The 21,261-nt window shown below is 48.4% G+C and overlaps 9 protein-coding genes across 9 annotated transcripts; 5 read left to right on the top strand and 4 right to left on the bottom strand.

Annotated features, from left to right (window-relative positions):
• Nucleotides 1–2,840: 2,840 nt before the first annotated feature.
• Nucleotides 2,841–4,273, top strand: BO97DRAFT_431407 (uncharacterized protein; the record flags this gene model as incomplete). Its single annotated transcript, XM_025697489.1, has 3 exons — nucleotides 2,841–2,853; nucleotides 3,045–3,506; nucleotides 3,537–4,273. 3 exons carry the CDS (start codon nucleotides 2,841–2,843, stop codon nucleotides 4,271–4,273), a joined length of 1,212 nt encoding a protein of 403 aa, XP_025555703.1.
• Nucleotides 4,274–6,206: 1,933 nt separating this feature from the next.
• phoC (putative cyclin dependent kinase inhibitor Pho81) lies at nucleotides 6,207–10,438 on the top strand. The gene is made up of 10 exons (XM_025690083.1): nucleotides 6,207–6,573; nucleotides 6,659–6,743; nucleotides 6,834–6,956; nucleotides 7,014–7,064; nucleotides 7,128–7,268; nucleotides 7,335–7,382; nucleotides 7,445–7,462; nucleotides 7,552–9,802; nucleotides 9,872–10,041; nucleotides 10,128–10,438. Coding segments are annotated over exons 1-10 (3,105 nt in total). The 5' UTR covers nucleotides 6,207–6,571; the 3' UTR covers nucleotides 10,344–10,438.
• Nucleotides 10,439–10,501: 63 nt separating this feature from the next.
• Nucleotides 10,502–11,739, bottom strand: BO97DRAFT_402942 (uncharacterized protein). Its single transcript, XM_025694625.1, has 2 exons — nucleotides 11,061–11,739; nucleotides 10,502–10,997 (listed from the first exon to the last, which is right to left on the bottom strand). The coding sequence occupies exons 1-2, from the start codon at nucleotides 11,662–11,664 to the stop codon at nucleotides 10,846–10,848; spliced, it is 756 nt and encodes a 251-aa protein (XP_025555705.1). The 5' UTR covers nucleotides 11,665–11,739; the 3' UTR covers nucleotides 10,502–10,845.
• Nucleotides 11,740–12,011: 272 nt separating this feature from the next.
• BO97DRAFT_402943 (mitochondrial 54S ribosomal protein uL3m) lies at nucleotides 12,012–13,472 on the top strand. Its single transcript, XM_025694626.1, has 2 exons — nucleotides 12,012–12,889; nucleotides 12,990–13,472. The coding sequence occupies exons 1-2, from the start codon at nucleotides 12,094–12,096 to the stop codon at nucleotides 13,082–13,084; spliced, it is 891 nt and encodes a 296-aa protein (XP_025555706.1). The 5' UTR covers nucleotides 12,012–12,093; the 3' UTR covers nucleotides 13,085–13,472.
• Nucleotides 13,473–13,478: 6 nt separating this feature from the next.
• On the bottom strand, nucleotides 13,479–14,101 carry BO97DRAFT_431411 (cytochrome c oxidase assembly factor 1 family protein; the record flags this gene model as incomplete). The annotated part of the gene is made up of 2 exons (XM_025697490.1): nucleotides 13,479–13,571; nucleotides 13,637–14,101. 2 exons carry the CDS (start codon nucleotides 14,099–14,101, stop codon nucleotides 13,479–13,481), a joined length of 558 nt encoding a protein of 185 aa, XP_025555707.1.
• A 195-nt stretch (nucleotides 14,102–14,296) lies between these two features.
• Nucleotides 14,297–15,474, top strand: BO97DRAFT_402944 (uncharacterized protein). The gene is made up of 4 exons (XM_025694627.1): nucleotides 14,297–14,520; nucleotides 14,605–14,666; nucleotides 14,746–15,076; nucleotides 15,140–15,474. The coding sequence occupies exons 1-4, from the start codon at nucleotides 14,433–14,435 to the stop codon at nucleotides 15,232–15,234; spliced, it is 576 nt and encodes a 191-aa protein (XP_025555708.1). The 5' UTR covers nucleotides 14,297–14,432; the 3' UTR covers nucleotides 15,235–15,474.
• Nucleotides 15,475–15,541: 67 nt separating this feature from the next.
• Nucleotides 15,542–18,143, bottom strand: BO97DRAFT_467861 (putative JmjC domain protein; the record flags this gene model as incomplete). The annotated part of the gene is made up of 2 exons (XM_025699685.1): nucleotides 17,577–18,143; nucleotides 15,542–17,514 (listed from the first exon to the last, which is right to left on the bottom strand). The coding sequence occupies exons 1-2, from the start codon at nucleotides 17,842–17,844 to the stop codon at nucleotides 15,542–15,544; spliced, it is 2,241 nt and encodes a 746-aa protein (XP_025555709.1). The 5' UTR covers nucleotides 17,845–18,143.
• A 387-nt stretch (nucleotides 18,144–18,530) lies between these two features.
• BO97DRAFT_336578 (putative para-hydroxybenzoate-polyprenyltransferase Coq2) lies at nucleotides 18,531–19,670 on the top strand (the record flags this gene model as incomplete). Its single annotated transcript, XM_025691463.1, has 1 exon — nucleotides 18,531–19,670. The coding sequence occupies one exon, from the start codon at nucleotides 18,531–18,533 to the stop codon at nucleotides 19,668–19,670; it is 1,140 nt and encodes a 379-aa protein (XP_025555710.1).
• On the bottom strand, nucleotides 19,250–20,600 carry BO97DRAFT_383165 (putative flavoprotein). The gene is made up of 2 exons (XM_025693343.1): nucleotides 19,730–20,600; nucleotides 19,250–19,676 (listed from the first exon to the last, which is right to left on the bottom strand). Exon 1 carries the CDS (start codon nucleotides 20,450–20,452, stop codon nucleotides 19,748–19,750), a length of 705 nt encoding a protein of 234 aa, XP_025555711.1. The 5' UTR covers nucleotides 20,453–20,600; the 3' UTR covers nucleotides 19,250–19,676; nucleotides 19,730–19,747.
• Between the last annotated feature and the right edge of the window lie 661 nt (nucleotides 20,601–21,261).

Below are 21,261 nucleotides of genomic sequence, written 5' to 3' on the forward strand. Positions count from 1 at the left end.
CTTTGATGTCAGTGGCGTCAATAGTATTTTAAAGGTGCCTTATATATTCTAGCTTTGCTTCTCCTTAGAGGTTTAGTCCCAGTGGCTGTTGTTTTGCCATCTACTGCACATATGCTGTATCTTGCGGGTAGTCAACCTATACACTCCAATATAACTATTCTGACCGGATTGTATTTGACAACATCCCACCGTGCTGGATACCTGATGTACTCCGTCATCCTCAAGGCTGTTGCTATTTCATAGATGGTGGTTGCAGACGACAGTCGGATGGAAATCGTGCCAGAACGCTCAGGAGCAAACCTACATTGGCGTATATACGGGTAGCCGGGTTCTTTTCTTCAATGATAAGATCAATTCCAGTCGCTAAGCATCGTAGTCACCCTGGAATCTGCGAGCAAGAGGTCTGCCGACCATGTCGACCTATCTCGAAAGGCGCCCCCTGAACAGAGGATTGGCGGAGAATTTCTCCGTGATACGTACGTACCTTACTAAATAGTACATACGCTACGTACGGCCGACTTGTTTCCCATTATGATTCATAGTACGGATCGACAGGGGAGGCATCTCAACCAAGTACCCATCCACATTGCGCCTTACCCTCATCTCTTGATATAGATTGATCACAGATCATACTTGGTTTCAGCCATAGATGTCAGGCATAACTTCCTGCGCATAACTAACCTCCGGACAGGGCTAATCATTCATGCAACTTTGGCCATCGTCCGCCAAGGAAGCCTAGTTACAAGCCTACTGAAAAGAGTGTGTACATACATACTGTAAAAGCCCTTTATAACGATGGGATCTGTAACACCACTTTACACCTTTATGACGCATAACTGCTGTACCATTTTGGTGGAACAGGCCACGTGATATCACATGACCTTGCCTTTTCTGGCCCAAAACGGCCAGGATATATATATATTTAGTGATCAGGTAATCTCTAACTCCATAACTTCCTAGTTTGGTAATTATGTCATCCCTTTTGACTATTTTTGTTTGGGAGCTGTGATTTCAATACCGATTATCGTGATATCGAGATTTAACGATTTTTGTATGGCTGCGTGTCAAGCCTGATTGAAATATATCATATAAACCGGAAAATCGTCTAATCGAGGATCGCTATAAAGGAGTTCTACAATATTTTCCTACTCATGGATCCCAGTGGGGGGAAGGTATCGACCACCGTACAGAATTATGTCGTGAAGATGTTTAGGGCATGAGTACAGTCACATTGAGAGTGGTAGAGGGCGATCATGGGATGGACGGTGGCGGACGTTCGGCATTCAACGAAGGGCCAATTAACATTCTCCTCTAATCAGTCAAGTTATTGCCGATGCGCAAAATCATCCTGCAACAACTTCGATCAAAATCTGCTGTCTGCATGCATGATCGAAAGACCATGTCTGATTGCGAGGTGGATCAATTTGGATTAATTGACATCAACGTTGCTAAATATATCGGTTTCCCTGTCAAACAGATTCCGTGTGTATTCTGTACGTGTTTTTACATACCTGATGAGTAAAAGAGTCAATCTCCAAAATATTATCGCCTCGTCGTCACGTGGTCTTTTGATCTTCGTATCTTTTGATATATCGCGGTAGTGATGGTTCAAGAAAAATCAAATATGTCATTATGACTGGCCAAGGAGGAAGTACTTCTTTCTTAACAAGTAAAGCAGTTAATCATGGGATGCTGATGATCTTGTTGGTCTTGATGGTCTCCTCCACAATACAGAACAAAGAATGTGGCTGAAATAATAAACAATACGGAACTAGTACCGGACGAAATAGTGTTAATCGTACCTCACTGAAAGTAGTTCTGTGGTTATTATTCTGGTACCGAATCCAGATCTCTTCACCCGTTCCTGCCCTGAGGTTCCTCCGTAACTGGGTCTTTCCATGGTGCTGTGATCTTCCGAGTTCTGATCTCTCCTGAATGCCAATGAAGCCGGTTGCAGGACTCCAGACTCCCCGCTTCCTTCCACACACACACTCTCTCTCGCTCACTCGCCCATACTCTCCGTCGCTCTTTTGCGCGTCTCACTATCTCTTCTCTCATCACTCGTCACTCGTTAGTCGTCGGTTGTCTCCTCCAAATTGTCTTATGTTGGTGGCGATGAACCCTGGTCTAAGATGAGACCTCTTTCAACTTTCTCATGGCACCCAGTCTAATATCAGTAAGTTGCCATTGAGGTGGCTATTTCAGTTTCCTCATCCGTCGCCTGGTTGAATGTTAGCTATCGCTCTTTTTTTCATTCCCAGTCACTCCCCAGTCACTCCCACTCTCTGTTCCTGTCTCTCCCGTTTCCCCCGGCCGTCTTTGGTTAGCACCGTGGTGGGCCTTTCTACCTTACGTAGTCTACTTGACCCAGGCTCTTCCTTCCCCTGACCATCACCTAGGTCGTCTTTCGCCAACTTCTTCAACTCACGCGCTGGTATCTTCTCATATCAGCCGACCATTTTTCTTAACTTCATCGGGCGCACGTCCTTTGCAATACCGACTTGCCTTATCCATTCTTTTCCCCTCGGTTGCTCCCCATCACCCTTTTACCATTTATCTCGAAATCCCTCCTTTCACTATTCAACCCTTCATGCGAGTTCCGCTTCGTTCCAATTCGGTTTCGAACGGCTACCCTCGATAATTCTCCGACCGCATCTCCTCGCTCCAGGTGAAGGCGCCCGCTCTGTCGTCATCGCCTGGCTTACCGACGCTTCTGAGGTCGTCTTCCCTTTTTTTCTTGCCTAAAAAAAAGTTGTTTTTTATTTTGGCCAATTCTCTGCTTCGCATACCTCCCCGTTCTCTCCGCATTAGAGATACATTCGAGTGAAGCTGACTGGAACATGTCGTCCTCCGGTATGAAATCACCCATCGCATTCCTTGACAAATACTGTTTACCACTGTTCGCTGTTATCTCTACCTTCATTTGAACTAGAACAAGTTCACTAAACGTACGGTAATAGCCGCTGCGGTTGCAGCTGCAACACTCGTGAATACTACCGATGCCGCAACATCGGCCGATACACAATCGGAAACGCCGACACAAGCTTCGATCCCAACGTCAACCACATCGGAACCACCGGTAACCCAAGTACCAACGACTACTGAACCTTCAACATCATCTTCCACATCAACATCTTCTTCTTCTTCTTCCTCTTCTTCTTCTTCTTCTTCTTCGTCTTCCACGGATCCACCTGCAGAACCCACGACGACGAGCACAACGTCGCGCACGACGTCGACGAGATCAACAACAACATCGTCATCATCAACAACCACAAAAACAACAGATCCTGTCCCAACCACCACTTCCGCATCAGAAACTAGCCGTACTGTCGATGTCGTCACAACTATTATAACACAAACACCAACCAATGGTTCCACGGGAGTAGAAACTCTCACGATAACTTCGACGGATACATCGATCCCGACAGCCACTGTAGGAACAGCGGCGGATGGCGTTTCTGCCACTGGAAATAATTCATCAGCTACAGGAACATCCGGGAGTTCGGGTGGGGATGGCTCTTCTGGACTTTCAGCAGCCGGTACAATAGCAGTTGCAGTGGTTGTGCCGGTCGCTTCTGTGGCTTTGATTGTACTTGCAGCCCTCTATTTCTGGAGGAAATGGAAAGCAAAGAAGGCTGCAGAGGAGGAGCGACGAAAAGAGGTAGAGGAATATGGTTTCAACCCGAATAATGATCCATCTCTTCCGCCTATAATGGGCGGAAGTGCCTTTGAGCCTAAAGATGATACCTCCGGGTATCGGGGATGGGGTACCACATCGGCAGGCCGTAAAGCGTCCACTAATCTTTCAAGCAGTGCTGGGGTGGGGCTAGCCATGTCTGAGGCTGGGAGCGCGCCTGGATATCACCACACCGCTACGCCAAGTGACGGGACTATCCAGTACTCCGAGGGTCAAGGGACCCTAGGGGAAACTGAGCCAATCGGCGTTCTTGGTGCTGCTCCAGCGGCAGCAACGAACAATCGGAATGCCGATATTCATCGTGGTCCCTCAAATGCCTCATCTGCATATTCTGCAGCCAACCGATCAGAGGCCTCGGAGGAAAGCCATATGTCCGCTACGCATCCGACCGGCGCCTATTACGACGATAACCCATACTATAGTGATATGCAGCCGCAGTATGGGGCTTACGGTGATGGTCCATACGGCGGTGCCCCCCCTGTCATCCGGGACGTTCAGGCACGGCGCAACACCCGTATCGAGAATCCGGCCGTGTTTCCGAGGCAAGGAAATGCAGGTATCGCCCAGAACTTCTAGGTCCAGGTATGGTGCTCGTCCGCCCCATCCGAGTGCGCACGCAGTTAAAATCTCAATTTTCATTTTTCATGGCATGCAACCATGCCAAGCGAGCTGCGGCAAGCTCTTTGCCAAGAATGTACGGAACTCAGGAGTCAAGCATATATCGCCTTCACTTCTTTTTGATTGAACACTTTCCACTTCGAAACGCCATTATCATCCACGACGTGAGATTGCGTCGTGTTCCGCGATTAGGATTTCTTTGTGACCTCGAACAGGTTTCTTGTTGGTGAAATCTGGCTTTCATTCTTTTATTCCTATTCTTACACTCGTTTATTGTTCTAACCCTATTCAAATTCTCATTTTGGCCCACTCTCGCTGTCTTTGCGGTGCTCAATTGATTCCCCTTGTCGATGTGATGTCTGAAAATTACTTCGCAGTTGCCTCTTGCAATTTGTATATTTATGACTATTCGTTATCCTTCTTCCCTTTCTGCATTTGGTCTGAGAAGGGCCGCTGTGTTTCTGTGTTTCATATATTGCTCTTTCTCAGTATTTCCTCTCGTTCTGTTCAGGTCAATTTTGCTTAATGGGGTCTGGATTTTTTTATGGTCTAATTGAAGCTGCGATGTATGCGTCTCGATTGTACATTCAAAGTAGATGCGATAAGCTTGTGGATCTCGTCTTGTGGAAGAAAGTAAGGTCGGCCATCGGATCATTCTTCCCCTTTCTTTTCTGTCAACCTACGTCTCGAATCGTGCCTTAGAATGCGGTAGAAAGATGTGTCTATACCTCCGGTGTGGTTTATAGCCTTAACCTAAATATATCAACGCATCATTGGTACTATATGACACCAAATGCAATCCCTTTCTACTTATTCATATACTAGGTAACAGGGATGATCTGGCCAGAGCATCCAACTGCAGCGCATGGAGCCTCCGCTATGATCCCTCTTTTCTAGTTTTTCTCCCTCCGCTTCGCTTTTCTTTCTTTCTTCTTTTTCTTTCTTCCTTTTTATTGCCTTAATTACCCATTCAATTTTGAGTGCACTGGTGGTTATGATCGGTTGATGGACCCGTGAAATATTCGGTAGGATATAGTCGGAGCCTGAGTGGTCGAGTAACAATTTTGTGCACGCATCACGCAAGCGCCGTCATTCAAGCGTAGCAGCCCGAGCCTGGACAGTCCGCCAACCTCAACCAGGCGAATGACTTTTTACCTATCATAGTAGTTATTACTTAGAATGAGGTCGGCACTTCCTACTACTGTGGAGGGGCTTACTGCACTTTAGTATTACCCATGATCGGACGGTCATGGACACTGCATCCGCGGCGGGAATCCGAGGGAACGTGGGCACTTTGAGATTGGTGATTGGCTCGGGAACAGCTACCCAGAGCTCCCCACATTTCCTAAGGAACTTATCGATTGATGGATCGTGGATTGACTTCAACCCTTGACTTGGACCGTTGACTTGACATTGGCCGGTGTACCTCCCCCTTCCCCCGGCACGAGTCCCTTCTGATCTTCCCATTCGCAAGTACCGATTTACTAGTTGTCTCGACTTAAGCACCGTGATACTTATACTACCCAGACTATAATTACGGCTTCTGATCGAGGGAGCGACAACAATTTGATCCGCGTCTTTGCTCGCCCTCTCTCCTGCCGTCTTCTTTTCAAGCCTCAGCTCTTACCACACCCACAGCACTCTCTCTCTCTTTCCCAATTGCCTTTTCTCCCTTTCCCCTCTGTCCTTTTTGCCAACCCTCCTCTGGCTTTCCTCGCCGTCGCGCGGGTGGACGCGGCCTAGTTCGTGAGCTTCAGAGCCCCTTCCTACTTTTTACGTACTTGTTCCACCCAAGTCGGTAGTACGCAACGACATTAGCACGGAGTACTGCTGGTGCTGCTGCTTTTGCGAGGGTCATCCGGCAAGCTGTTATCCACTGGGACTAGACGATCGTCCGCTTGTACCAAGTGCCTTCGAGATTGCCTCTCTCCTCGGCTTCTCGTCATTATCCATTTGCTGCTTTTAAGCACCCCCCTCCCCCCTCCGCGCGCCTTCCTCTATCCTCCTTTTCCATCTTTCACCCCCAATCGATCGCGTTACCAGCTTCAGGTAGAGGATACCCTGGTCTCGCCACTATCGGCCGCTGCCATTCGGACTTGGCGCGACCTCACATTTTTGTGCTTGCCTTCTGCTTTACTCATCTCTCAACTTGCAGATATTGCCTGTGTCGTGTCGCTCAACTTAGCATTATTGGGCACTGAAGTGCGTCACGGGCGGATTTGAGCTCCTTCTGCGCTTTGCGCAGCATCACTCAAAATGTAAGTATGCATCTACAATTCTAATATTCCTCTTTCCTTCTCCCTACATCTTTCCCCGCCTCACGGCTGATGATTTGAGAAATAGGAAGTTCGGCAAACAAATCCAGCGCAGACAACTCGATCTTCCTGAATATGCTGCAAGCTTCGTAAATTACAAAGCATTAAAGAAAGTGAGTAGAGCTTCCTCACTTGCTTCTCATAATCGATCCCTCCTCTACCTGTTGCCCCGGAGAGTCTCTTGACTGATTTAACTCCGTTAGCTCATCAAACAACTAAGTGCAACGCCCACAATTCCAGCCCAGAGTATAACAGGTGCAGTGCAAGATGTTCCTGAGGCGCAAGCTGCCCTTCGGGCGAACAAAGAGGTGTTCTTCTTTCGACTGGTAAGGATATGAACTAGATTTGGTTGCGCGGACATTCTCATTGATTGTGCACTGCAGGAACGAGAGATTGAAAAGGTCAATGCCTTCTATTTGCAGAAAGAAGCTGAGGTATGTTGGTGCTATGCAATAGCTCCGTTTAACAATCACGGCAAGACTGATGGAAAGACATAGTTCTCACTTCGGCTGAAGACCCTAGTCGATAAGAAGAGGGTCATTCAGTCGCGGGCAGTGACCAATCCCAAAGCACCCGCAAATTATGTTTCGCTGTTCGAGGGCTTCCAGCAATTTGATGGTGATCTGAACAAATTACAAGTAAGCTTTGGACTGGGATTGCGACAGCACAACGATGTAATCTGACGTATCGTCATTTTTGGAAAGCAATTCGTTGAGATCAACGAGACGGCAATGTCGAAGATTCTGAAGAAGGTTTGTCCACAACTAAGAGTCCCATACGTCTGCGCTGGACGTGGCTAACAGCATGGTTATAGTGGGATAAAACTTCTAAGGTCTGATATACCATATTCTTGTTTATGAGAACACTGTCCTGCAATCTGCCTTGTACGATCGTGCTTTGCTTACCGTGTACTGTTTATAGTCTCGCATGAAAGAACTATATCTTCACCGTGCTGTCGAAGTACAGCCATGCTTCAATCGGGAGGTTTTGCGTGACCTGTCGGATCGAGCAACAACAGCACGGCTGGAGTTAGAAGCATGGGCAGAAGGCGAAAATATTCATTTTGATACAATCCGTCCGGTGGACAGGAATGCGGTTTCGCAAACGTTCGGGCCGGATGAAGAGGATCTCGATCTGCAAATCCTGCAATCTGCCACCTCGGGAAATCTCCAGACATTGCGCGAATGGACAGCAAAGTTGCGATCATCCCCTGATGCTCCAATCCGTGCAACTCGCACATTTCTCGCCGCTATCAACGAATTCACTGACGACGTGCTCGCAGTGCTCCTGGAAAGCGGTCTTGTTGACATAAACGCTGAAGATGACATCAATGAGCGCAACTGTCTACATGAAGCAGCCATTTCCGGTCGGGTATTTGTGTTCAAGGCCGGCCTAGCCGCAGGAGTCGACATCTCCAGGTGTGATGTTTACGGCAGAATGCCTCTGCACTACGCCTGCATGCATGGTAGGGTAGAGATGGTGCGGGAACTGCTCAAGGCCGGTCCTCATACGATCGATGTGATGGACCACGATAACTTTACACCCTTGATTCACAGTATTGTTAAAGGTCAGTTGGCGTGCGCAGAACAGCTTCTTTGCAACAACGCCCGTATCGACCCAACGTCTGAATCGGATCATATTCCACTGAACCTGGCCTGTCAATACGGATCAATCTCGATAGTCCAAATGCTATTAGAACGGGATGCGAGGCTGCTTCCAGACGCCGAGGGTCTCTACCCTCAACACATGGTGGCGCGAGCTTCACAGTCGCCGCAGCTGCTCCTTCTCCTCAAACAACACGGAGCCGACATGGACCAACGAGATAAGCTGTACCAATGGACGCCTCTCTTCCATGCAGCGAGCGAAGGCTGCGTGGGGTGCCTACGTACTCTTCTGGAATTGGGCGTTGATGCCGGTGCCGTGGATGAGAAAGGACTTGCGGCAATGTACTATGCGGCGTGGGAAGGCCATTTGGAATGTATGCTTCTGCTCTGGTCCCATAGCATAGCTTCACAGGCCCCGCAAAAGCCGCTCGGATTCTTGAATGGCTTAAAGTTGCAGGATCCGGGCTGTGATTATGCTTCTGCCGTCAATGACTCCACAGATGTGGACAACATGGATACGGCCGATGGCATTCCTGATCTGTCCCTACCGCCACCGATTATACCCCTGAGACGATATGGCCACAACTTCTTGGATAAGAAGGTCTTTGTCCAAATTCTGTTTGATCCAGGGAGTACTGGATCGATCCTGTTCGACCAAGCAGGTCGACATGCTGCTGCACGCCTGACCATTTCCTCTAAACTCTCCGACTTGATTCCACGTACCATAATGCTTCCTATACAGGAAGACTCGAGGATAATATCGTTCCATGTTGATAACCTTGACACATTCGCCGTCGATTTCGAAATCTTCCCCACTTTCGGGTCTAAGGTTATCGCGAAGACGGTAGCTCTTCCCGCTATTTTCAAAGCCGAAAGTTCCAGCACTGGCACGTGCTCGCTGCCACTATTTGATCCGAGGCTACGATCCATCGGTCAACTGCGGTTTAACTACCAAGTGATCAAACCATACCACGGCGATCCGCTGGAAATCACCCACTTCGCTACATATTGGAAGGCGACCAGTGCCGTGGATCATGAACATAATGGACTCGTCACAGGCTCTAGCTTGTCAGGAGATCACGTTCAGCTTTTTGTGCAGTTGACCAGAGACCGGATTCCTGTCCTTTACCCTCAATTCGCGATCGAGTATCATGGCATTGAGATACCCATTTGTCACCTTACCTACATGCAGTTTCGAGCAATGGGTGCCGAACGTGGCGCGGAACATGCGGAAATGCTACAGTTCTTACGGAATTCTGCTGTGAATGATTTGACACAAGCCCATCGTCAGCTAGCCTCCTCATATCTGTCTTTGCGAGATGCTCTTCATCATCTACCACTCAGTGTTAGCGTTAACCTGTCCGTGCTATGCCCATCACTGGTAGAGGAGCATGCATCTCATATGACATCCTTGCCGGATGTCAACACCTTTGCGGATGCTATTCTTACCGAAGTCTTTGACCATGCTCGAATCGCGCGCGACCAGAATCCTGATACCATGCGGTCTGTGGTCTTCACCTCTTACAACCCTAATATCTGCATTGCCCTGAATTGGAAGCAACCCAATTGTAAGCTCGATCCTTATATTACATGTCAAGTTCTCTTTAGGATTGTACTAACTAGACACGCATTTCAAGATCCTGTCTTGCTCTGCAACGACCTTGGCCAGATTCGGGATTTAGCCCGTGATATGAGATCACTTCCGGATGTGAATAGCAGCGGAAGAGCGTCTATGTCCATTAAGGATTCCGCCCGAATAGCGCAGAGCAACAACTTCATGGGATTGATCTGTCGCTCTAGTCTCTTGGTATGTATTCGCCTTGTTCAATGCCGTCATATCACTTAATTTGGAGTGGTCTCTTTTACGCTGGAACTAAAGCTCACTGCTTTTAGAACGTTGTGCCCGCTCTTGTAGAGACAATAAAAGAGCTTGGCCTCGTGCTGGTGGCAGATACCTCGGACGATGCGTATCAGTCCAACAGAATGGACGTCTTACAGGCTACCGATCCTGTGGGGGTAGTTGATTGGGCATATCGCATGCCAGATGGCGTCAACGGTATTATGAAAGCCAACGGCATTCTAAGATTCAATGATACGATTGATATGTGATCCGATTTTCGACCCTTCGACTTTCTTCGCCACTTGCCCCATGCGACCTGGCATCGGGCCCGCCTATCACATTTCAGGATGGGATTTTGCTGGGGCGAAGCTGATGTGTCATCGTACAAATGTTGACTCCTTGCCATCTTCGATTTGAGGCCCTTTGCTTTCTATACCTCTTGCCAGACAAGACCTCTTATGATCATGTACACTTCATCGCCCTTATCATGTATCATTTGTCGTGATTTGCATGTATTGTACTTAGTTCGTATAGTGGCTTGCCAAACGCATCTATGGTTCAATCTTTGTAGGCGATCAGTTTCAGCTGTGGAGTCTAATAGCTCAATCTGTTGAGTAGGCGATACACTGCCCCAGGTGATTAGATATACCAGATAGTATACAGTTATCTATCATATAAATCTAGCATGACCGAACGCTATGCAGCAAACAAAAACGATGTGGTCTCGAGTATTTGCCGGCCCGACTGACATGCACAAGGAGTCCCGAAGTCTTACATACCTTTGGGCCTGCCTTTCACAATATCATAACCCCACTGTCGCAAAGCCTTGACGACTTTAGGGGTGATTGCTGCTGTCAAGGGAACCCGAATGAAGATGAGACTTTTGTGAATCGCGTAGGCAAGTGCAAGTTGGGTCCATAGACCTGAGAAGAAGAGATATGGCAATTAGTTACAGACAGATGAAGAGACTGATGTGAGATCCTTACTGGCGTTTTCGCCACTGCCTTGTGCCTCTGCCGCAGGTTCCTCGGTTTCCTTCTGGGTGGTTACGCTCTTATTCAGCTCCGAATCTGCATTGGCACCCTGCTTGCGTGGCCAAACAGCATCTACTGCTTCCTTGACATACTCGACAATAACGTGCTCATAGTGGCCAATTCGCTCTACACCCAGAAGGCGAACAGCAGCGAAACAGATAGGGAAATCCATGGCCGACAAGAGCAAATACACCCACAAGGCGGACCAGCCATACTCCTTCGAGAGGTTGCGCAACCGTTGCGACAGCGAAGTCCCAGGCCGTTGAGCCTGTGACGCGTGTCTTGCGCGGGACGACTGGAAGAGCCGTCGGAACGTAGCCGGTTGTTGAGGGTGGGGGATGATGGAGATGGTGGTGCGCCCACACTGGAATTTCTTCCATCGAGGGAATATCAACCGGCGCTGCAGATAGGGCATGCGCGGCGCCGAGGATCCAAAGGCGCGATTGAGGGAAATAGAAGTCCGAGTGGTCAAGGGCTTGGGCGCGGCCAGGGTCCCTCTCGCTATGCTGGGAACCTGGAAGAGCAAACTTGACAGGAAAGACCGAGGGGGCTGCATTTTTGGTTGATGTGATTGTACACGCAGCAGGCCAGGTCTCTGGAAACACCGAGGTGAAGGTTGCTGATAGATGACGTCTCGGCCGCAGGTAATAAGAAACCTTAACTAATATTTATTCTTTACTACGAGCATCCCATCCCGGCTGTCGGCGTGCCGGTGCATCCGGCCTCCGATGCTAGGCCGGGAGTCAATTGGATCTTGCGGACGGTATGGAGTACTCCGTAGGTAATGCAACTGTGTACCTAAGGCTGCAGCATGTTTGCCTGGCTTTTCAGGCCTCAATTCTACACACCGCCTTCAAAGTTGTCGCCGCAAGCTCTCCAGAAATCTCGGCAGCAAAAAAGACCCACAGCCTCCTAAGTATCATCGCCTGGCGATACCCTCACACGTCCTTCTTCCGCTCGCTACGTTGCCTGGTTGAGCTTCATCATGTCGCCTCGCCTCTCTGGGCAACTGGCCCAACTGCCCTTGCTATCCATTTGGGGCTCCTGTCCCACCGTTCACGGTCAGGTCCCCATCCGCACATTCGGTATCCGCTCGCTGAACCCCCCGAAAACCTCCCGCTTCGATGTCGGTCCGGGACTACCTATCCTGAAATCGTCGCCTACTGCGGCTTTGGAGCGCAAGGCTAATACCCTTCCGCTACGCACTGGCGCAATTGCAACTAAGAAAGGAATGACCGGCTTGTATGACGCGGAGTCCGGGAAACGTATCGCTTGCACTGTCCTACAACTGGATCGACTCGAGGTTATATCGCACAAGACAGTGCAAAAGCATGGTTACTTCGCCGTTCAGATGGGTGCTGGCTGGAGGCGGCCTGCTAACCTGACAAAGTCACTATTGGGACACTTTTCGGCCAATGGTGTTTCGCCAAAGCGCCATGTCTGTGAGTTTCGGGTGAAGGATGAGACCGGTCTTTTGCCTGTCGGACAAGCAGTCAATGCCAATTGGTTTGAAGTGGGCCAGTATGTTGATGCGCGATCGAATTCAAAGGGTAAAGGCTTTGCCGGTGTGATGAAGAGACATGGTTTTGGGGGTCAAGATCGCAGTCACGGTGTCAGTTTGACGCACCGTTCGCTTGGTTCTGCAGGCCCCAGTCAGGGCGGTGGTTCTCGTGTCTACCCGGGCAAGAAGATGGCGGGAAATATGGGAAATGAGCAGAATACGGTACAAAACCTCAAGATTCTTCAGGTGGACCAGGAGAATGGGATCATCGTGGTTAACGGTAGGTGACACACCAGCCTTTTCCCTTGGCATTCGAACATGAAGTCGACTGGATTCTTGCGGAGCTCAAACGCTGATTAACGTGTATATTTGCACTCTAGGTTCAATCAGTGGTCCCAAAGGCTGTGTCGTAAGGATACAGGATGCTCTCAAGAAGCCGTGGCCCGAAGTCGCGGCCACTTCTAAATCGACCTAGTGGTCGATTCGAATGCCTCTGCTTCATGCCTTTCACTCGATCTTCAATTTCCCCTCACCCTCTTCTTTTCCCATGAAATGTGCTATAACTTCATACTTTTTTCCTCCATAGAGCGACGTTTGTATTTGATGTGTAAATGAAATCCTTAAGTCAGATCAGATCGTCTCAGCTCCTGTCCGAACTTGCAATTCATGACATTCCTGTCACGTCATGAACCTGCATGTCAAATGGTGAAAGAGTGGTGAGGAAAACAGCACAGATGCCTTCCAATGACCGAACGCCCTAGCACAATGCACATGGATCTCACAATATCTACAAGGACAGATTCCCAGACACCGTACACGATATGGAATACACATATTTATGTACTCCACCACGATATTGCCATTATTCTCTAATTGTTTTGTCGGAACGGGTCGCTATCACTGTCGAGGAGTTGAACCACCGTCCCGTCTTTTGTTTCCAAGCTCCATTCCTCCGTGCGGAACTGATACAATTGCTTGTTAGCACAATCGACCTTTGCGATACAAGAAGAAGGTGTTTGCAACGTACATAACTCATGCGGTTGGGCCTGATACTCCGAAACCTCATCTTGCCTTGGCCTTTTGTCCCCTTGACCCAAAAAGAAATGTCGATGCGACCATGTAGCTGATTCATTTCACCACTAATCCAGGGAATTTTCTGAGCAAAGTATATTTCATCCCCCAGAATCTCACGGGCACGTGGCGAAGTCCGTAGAGCATACAATGTGCTGCTGACCACGCTTGAGGAAGACTTTTGATAATTGAATATGCCTAGCATGGCCGCGCCCACGACGACCGCGAAGAGCGGTAGTGTACGCAGCCAGCGGCGCTCGCTGTTAACGGACGGCAATTCTCGATCTGCTCGACGCTCCATAAGAGGGCCTGAATTGGAGCGCGGAGCGGGGATTAAGCTGCGACGAAGAGGGAGAGCTCGGCGACGAGCACCAGGTAGTTGTACGACGCCAATGCGCCGTCTTGCAGCGAAAAACAACATTCTCGAGGCGCAATAGGTACCTTCGATTCAATTTTCTTGACAGAAAGGCGCAATAGTAGTGAGACGTGGAGGATTGAAAGACAGCTGAGCAAAGACGTTACGTTCGACCTCGGAGTTTTGAAAGTGCAGACGGCGGCCCGTAGCAAACGAGTCAAACCAGATCCAACAATTACTCTATTAGAACACCACCCGGCTGTTGACATATTTTGCTTAATAAATAAGAACCCGAGCCTAGCCTAGAGCCATCACTTTTTGCGCTATGCTATAGTCCACGAAAAGCAGCCCGTCGAGATATACTTTTAAGACCAAATCTTCCTGGAGCTCACAGAAGATGGCATCTTCGAGGCTTCGGCGCGCATTTCGCTATCCGGATGATTCGGAAAATGACGAGAATGCTCGTGAGGAGCTGGATGAAGAAGGTCTGTATGAATCGAGTCGATCTGCCAGGCGACGGCAAGAATAGCTTTTTGCTGGCGGTGTCTCTTCGACTGACATATTCGCAGAGCAAGAGCGCGTAATCAATGGTCTGAAAACACTTCACGACAGGCGAAACTCTGAATATATTGTAATGGCGTCTCCTTCTTAATCATGCCAACTTGAATGACGGCGGACACTGCTAAAAATCAGGGCGTCAAACGGTATAGATCATCTTTACGGCCATCCCGGTCTTGACGGCTACCATCTATATACCCACAATGCTCTCCAGTTCATTCACCAATTTCGAGCGATGCCTAGCCCTCACCTGTGTACTGTCCTTGTTGACAACAGCCCACACCATGAGGTCTTTACCGCATCAGAGTCTCGTTGTCAAGGGCAAGAGACTCGTAACAAACTCCAATGGCCTCTTCCAAGCTCAACAACTACTTCTAATCATCAATGCAGCATGCTGCGTACTACTAGCGCTATTATACCTTATATCCGCATCGACGAAATCGTGGTTCAAAACGGAGCCGATCACATCCTTGGTCCCTGGAGGTTAGTCTTCTCTTTAGTTCCCTCCCTTATTCAGTCAAAGGAGGTAGACACTTATTCTAATAGCAATGTTGGCGACTGTCTCAATTGCGCGCAGGTTCATGCTGTCTGTTGATATTAAGGACCTTGAGAACCTTCGATATGGTTACAAAGGAGCTTAACTCGCAAACCTATCTCCGTCCGACACCACAATACTTCTCGGGAGGTTGTTTTTGGGGGGGGTGCCTCTGACCGAAAGGGGGAGAGGAAAAGCCCAAGAGCACACATTTCCGTGGAAAACTATGAAGATGTCCTCATGTTGTTGCATCACGAGCGTGAAATTCGTCTATTTCTCTATTAACAAAATAGCTTGAGATGATTGGAGACCGCCCCCTTGAAATAACCAACATTAGAGCGAAACATGCATCCAGGATGTCTGAAAGACCCAGACGCGGAAGCCTTCATGTCTGCCGATAAGCCCTTGGCCGTTCAAATGTCGGGGGGAGTAGACGTTGCGCCGCCAGATAATAATAAGCTCTCCAATGCAGGATCTACTGGAATGTCTTCATAATTGGTCGGAAGTGCTGAGACTGCAGACGACTCCTCTAGCTGGACATTTGGCGCGGGTGCCAGGTGGCCGTTCTCTTCGTCTGCGTCGTTCTGCTGACCCGGATTCTGGAGAGGATTCGGATACTGATGCGTCTTTATCCGATTGGTCTCGTCATCCGCAGCCTTCTTCAACCAACGTAAGTTAGAATGCCGAAAGTCCACAAGACTTTCCACACTACGCGGGTCAGCTATTTTTCGTGTGTCATGTCCGAGTAACATGCATGTGGGCTCGAAAGGACACATCGTCGGGTCTCGGCGACAAGCAGCACAACTGCAGATCTTGTTGCATTTTGGGCATTTCCAATCCAGGACCTCCATCGTCTGTTGAGGCAGCACGTTGAAAGCCCTATAAAGACTTCCGTAACAATAATGCTTGGAGCAATGGGCGCACGACGCAAGCTTCCACAATGGCTCAACATACTTGCAGATGTGGCAGCGACCACCTTTCTCTGTTGGTTCTCCACGAGACATTTTTCGTTTCTTGCGCGCAGAAGTTGTCTCCTCCGTGTCACTGTCCTTCTCTTCCATAGGTTCGGACTGGACGATTGGTTTGCTAACATCAACCCAGGGCCGTCTACTTAGCTCTGATTGACAAATTTCAGCCAGCGTCCTCTTGTTCAACCGCTCTCTTTGTGTATTCAAAGGCAAGTATTTCTGCCCGAGATCTGACTTGACCTTCAGTAGCTGCTGCCTCCAAGCTTCATGCTTCTCTTGAAGTTCATTCCAGTCGAATTGTTCTACCCACTTGAGAGCAGAAATACAGATACAGCTTCGTCCCATCACGTAACATTCCATGCAAATATCATACGCATCATCCTCGTCTGAAATTGAGGGGGCGACGCAGTTGGGACAAGTGAGAAACCTGTTGAAAATGTTCCCACGGCAGTATGAGCATGTGATATTGCTATCATAAGGGATGAACTCAATATCTTGTTCGGGTGAATTGTTTCCAAAGCATTCAGAAAGAAGTACCTCATTGTACAGGCCGAACAGCTGCTCAAAATCCCTGATCAGCTTCTTGAAAGCTGGGCGGCTGATATCGGGCTTCTGGGCCTTTCTTAGAACATTTGAATAATATTCTAGTGAGAAGAACACTATGGACTTGTTCTTATATTGCTCATCTCTGCAAACCATTCTTGCATGAGGAAGAGCTTCATGTAAGGCCTTGTCTAGGGATTCCACGGTCGTCCGATTCCAAGCAACTTTCATGGTTCTCGTTCCACGATTCCAGACTTGATGTGCTGCTAGAGGTGGTATGAGAATAAAATCCCCTGCTTTTTGCTCGACGACGTACGTTTTGAATGGTGCCGCTTTCCAGGCGTTTATCTGTGCAAAATGGTCTTCGATGTCAATGTCATGACCCAAGGTGGACATCCAGTAATCGGAAACAGCACGACGGTCCTTGCTTTCAGTCATGAACCAAATGGAAGATCCAGGCTTGGTATCCTTGCCGTTTTCAGTTGAGCCATCCGATGCTTCAACCATTATGTTCTGGCCAAGGCTGCCGCACATTTCTTGATGGGCAGGTGTATAGGTGCCTTCGTGACCGATGTAGCACATCAAATTCTCTGCACGCGCACTTGGAGGAAGGCAGCTCATCAAATCACCGGCCCTGGCAATCGGGGCATTCGAATGGGCATTGTTAAGATAAAATACCGGCGACGGTATAACCTTTTTTAACTCATCATGCCACTCAGGGGGGCAATCAATATCTTTCAGATAGATGCGCTGTCGGTCAGGGTCTTTGTAGTTGTACGAAGTCCATTGGTCGGTCAGCAGGGGCATATTTCTAAGATAATGTCCGATTGTAAGAGGTAGGTCCGTCTTTGTACTCAGATTGCGCGCATATTCAGCTTGATGAGACAATGAACTGTCAGCAGTAGCAAGGCTTTCCTGGACCAAGATACTTGCTCACTTTTCGCGGAATAATGACCCCTGAGCCACTTCTCGGAGAAAAGGGTATGATCTAGCCTTCTATCGAATCCTTCAATAACCAGAGGTTTTCCTAGTCGGACAACCTGAAGCGCGACAAGTTTGTCGAAATCGTCCAAGCCATTTTTATCAATAGCATCGCAGTGAATTCTAGTAGCGTACTCGAAATTTGGTGTTGATTCCACTAAAGCCTCCAGATCTAGGTTCGGGGAAAGCGGCTCAAAAGCTGCGCGGGGACGCTGCGCGGGCATTTTAAGAAAATGTTGGGATGTATAGATATGTAGATCGTGTTTTCAGGTACCTGGGAAAGGGGGAAGACTGAACATAGAGTGTTGTTGGTGTAAGGAGGTAAGTTGCATACTCTCCCAAGTTTCTAGCGCATGCTTGAAAGCAAAGATGAGGGGTGCCAGTGTTACGAGCAAGGAATTAGTCAAATGAAGACCCTCAGCACATGTGAACAGAGCACGGTGCGGTCAATCTTCTGTTTTGATTTGTATCTGGATTCGACTGTGAGAGTGGACCCGTTTTTCTACTTGTGAGAAATTGGGCATGGGAATATGTTAGGTGAAGTTGAAAGGTATGGAAGGTAACGAACACATTGTACTTTACATCGCACGCGCCAGAAGGATGATCGATGTACGGAGCGGACCGAGCGGAGTGGACTTTTTCTGGGATTGATAGAAATCATCGCCAAGATTATCACCGCACGACCAGGGGATAGACTCAATAGGGACGAAGACGCAACCAGCCATTCTTGCTCTAGCTTTTCCTCCATTCTGCTTTCTCTTTGATCTCTTCATTCGTTCTTGAATGGGATGGATCGTTGCTAGTCTCAAATATTCCTTAAGCAACTGACAAGAGCCATCTTTAGTACTATCGTGCCCCGAAATTCGCAAATATGCCATCGTCTTCTTTACCCTTACGGTTTCAGGCTCAAATGCTCCGATGCTTTAATGGACGAGCCGGCTCTCTTTACCAGCCAACCTCGTTGGTTTCCTCCCGTGCCTCTTTGGCAACCCACCGAAAATCAGAATATAATCATCGCGGGCTCAGGATTTCGGCCGCTTCCGCTTCGCAAGGTCGCGCAAGATCGAGCTTGGTCGACTGTTACAAACCACCAGAGAAGGGCTTGATAGCTTCTCTGCCACGATCATGGATTCCATACGCCGAGTTGCTGCGCCTTGATAAGCCGACAGGCACATACTACCTTTTCTTCCCTTGTCTATATTCCACCCTTTTTGCCGCATCCATGACTTCTGCTGGTCCAATCCAAGTTGTTGGAACTGCTGGTCTTTTTCTCACCGGAGCTTTGATAATGCGAGGTGCTGGGTGTGCGATCAATGATCTATGGGACAGGAATTTGGATCCGCATGTTGCAAGGACCAAGTTCCGACCAATTGCGAGAGGGGCAATTTCTCCTTGCAAAGCAATCGCCTTTACCGGCGCTCAGTTACTCGCAGGGCTAGGTGTCCTGTTGCAGTTTCCAGCCCAATGCCTCTGGTATGGTATACCTAGCTTGCTTTTGGTGACCACTTATCCCCTCGCCAAGCGTGTGACATACTATCCGCAAGCTGTACTAGGTCTCACATTCTCGTGGGGGGCGATCATGGGGTTTCCAGCATTGGGTGTCGACCTCCTTCATAATACTCTCGCCTTGGAAGCAGCTGCTGCGCTTTATTTCAGCTGTGTTGCCTGGACAGTTCTATACGATATGATATATGCGCACATGGACATAAAAGATGATGTAGCGGCCGGCATAAAGTCAATTGCCCTTCGTCACGAAAATAATACAAAAGCTGTCCTCACAGCACTAGCAGGGGTTCAAATATCACTGCTTGCTGCTGCTGGTATTGCAGCTGGTAGCGGGCCTGTTTTCTTTATTGGCAGCTGCGGCAGCGCGGCTCTTTCCCTTGGCGCAATGATCTGGAAAGTTCAGTTGAAAAATGTACAGAACTGTTGGTGGTGGTTCAAAAATGGCTGTCTTTTTACTGGGGGAGGTATCACTGTGGGATTGCTCCTGGATTATGTCGCGCGTATTACTGGCTTCTATGAAGAAGCCGCAGAGTCGCGTTGTTAAGTGAATCTATAAAAGAATTAGCCATCGCCGTACTTTCAAGGCTTCATTGACCAACTCACACTGTAACGCTAGAACCTTTATGTTAAGACACCGATATACTGCTCCACGATACGGACTATGGCCTCCCAATCCAGCATGGCACCGTTGCCAGTGTCGCCGCAGGCAAGTGACTTCTCCATTGGACGGAGAACAGAAATCCAGCCATCCTTACTCGAATTATTCACACCCCATTCCTCTTCTAGGACCTCGATTTGTTTAGCAGTGATCGGGTGGTTCCACATCGCAGTGTTCATTGCGGGGGCAACAAAAATAAGCGGCCTCTTATTCTTGATTTTGGCGTCCACGGTCCCCGTCGTATCCCAGGCTCTGATCACTGAAAGAAGAAGATTGTCGGCCATCCCCATAGTCATCTTGGCCATCGTGTTGGCCGATAGGGGAGCAACGATTAATAAATGCGCCCACTTTCTGAGTTCTATGTGCAGTATTGGCTCGCCACGCACCCAGGGAGATCCCCACTCATCTTCATCTCTGTATATACCATCAACGCCAGGGGTCGCTCGCAAAGCTTCTAGTGAAGGTTGTTCGGGACTTTGTCCCTCGAGAAACCGCTCCGCCGATTTGGTAATGACTATGCGAATAGACACATTGCTATGGCCGCCAAGTGCCCTGGCGATGTTGGGCAATTTAATGGTAGCGACTGAGCCGCTGGCCGCGAGAATTATGTGTGTTTTCTGGTCGTGGAGATGTGTTTGAGCGCTAAAGGGTTCCAAGGAATGTTCCATGGAGTAAGAATCTAGTGACTTGATTAATGGAGCCTATAGTTGCTGAAAGACTAGACTGAAGTAAAGGCTCTGCAATGAACTAAGCGTCGTGTATATCTGTATTGTAGTCGAACTTTGGAGATTGCTGATGACAAAGCTTTCTTGCGATGATAAGTTAGTTGGCAAATCAATCACTCAAAAGACTATTGGCTAGTCACTCTTAACCAGACTGCGAGATGACGTTGTAGCCTATCTTTCCACGTGATAAGGATTATCATTCGGAGAATCGTTATAGGTATACCGCTGATGGCCAGTAGTAGCGGTTTGCGGTAATGCTGTGTAGCTCGGCGTGGTACGAAAATAACTCGGCGTAGGCCCAGATTCTGCCCCGAAGGCGGTGAGGTAACTACTATTTCAGCCTATATTAACCTCTTTTTTGCCAAGAACATTTTGAAATCTTTACTAGTAAATATTGTATATAGTATATTATATATGGTTCTGAAATATTGATGTCACCTATATACTCAACTAAGACAAGATGATTAAGAAAGGAAAGTTCTTTGAAATAACCAAGTAATTCTTCTAGGTTGAAGGCGGTCTGCAGGGGGGTCTGAAGACAGGAGGCAGAATCCTCAGAGACACCAGAACTGCTACAGTATATACTTAGTATATTTTTAGTATATCTGCTCTTTAAACCCTTAAAACCCCTAATAAAAAAGTATTGCCTAATATAACTACCCTATTAAAACAACTCTAATATAAAGTTAACCCCAAAAGCCTAATGTAAATAAAGGAAAAATAGGTTAACCTTATAAAGTAGGTAGTACAGA

This window comes from Aspergillus homomorphus (genome assembly GCF_003184865.1).
Source record: "Aspergillus homomorphus CBS 101889 unplaced genomic scaffold BO97scaffold_3, whole genome shotgun sequence".
In the NCBI taxonomy this organism is placed as follows: Eukaryota; Fungi; Ascomycota; class Eurotiomycetes; order Eurotiales; family Aspergillaceae; genus Aspergillus; species Aspergillus homomorphus.

Excerpts from the sequence above, each read along its gene's own strand:
- phoC (XM_025690083.1), top strand. Across the intron at positions 7,269-7,334 it reads GTGATCTGAACAAATTACAA|CAATTCGTTGAGATCAACGA; the intron begins GTAAGCTTTGGA and ends ATTTTTGGAAAG. Across the intron at positions 9,803-9,871 it reads GAATTGGAAGCAACCCAATT|ATCCTGTCTTGCTCTGCAAC; the intron begins GTAAGCTCGATC and ends ACGCATTTCAAG.
- BO97DRAFT_402942 (XM_025694625.1), bottom strand. The coding sequence starts at position 11,664 with ATGCAGCCCCCTCGGTCTTTCCTGTCAAGTTTGCTCTTCCAGGTTCCC. Across the intron at positions 10,998-11,060 it reads AGGCAGTGGCGAAAACGCCA|GTCTATGGACCCAACTTGCA; the intron begins GTAAGGATCTCA and ends TCTTCTTCTCAG.
- BO97DRAFT_402943 (XM_025694626.1), top strand. The coding sequence starts at position 12,094 with ATGTCGCCTCGCCTCTCTGGGCAACTGGCCCAACTGCCCTTGCTATCC. Across the intron at positions 12,890-12,989 it reads TGGGATCATCGTGGTTAACG|GTTCAATCAGTGGTCCCAAA; the intron begins GTAGGTGACACA and ends TTTGCACTCTAG.
- BO97DRAFT_402944 (XM_025694627.1), top strand. The coding sequence starts at position 14,433 with ATGGCATCTTCGAGGCTTCGGCGCGCATTTCGCTATCCGGATGATTCG. Across the intron at positions 14,521-14,604 it reads TGAGGAGCTGGATGAAGAAG|AGCAAGAGCGCGTAATCAAT; the intron begins GTCTGTATGAAT and ends ACATATTCGCAG. Across the intron at positions 15,077-15,139 it reads CACATCCTTGGTCCCTGGAG|CAATGTTGGCGACTGTCTCA; the intron begins GTTAGTCTTCTC and ends TTATTCTAATAG.
- BO97DRAFT_383165 (XM_025693343.1), bottom strand. The coding sequence starts at position 20,452 with ATGGAACATTCCTTGGAACCCTTTAGCGCTCAAACACATCTCCACGAC.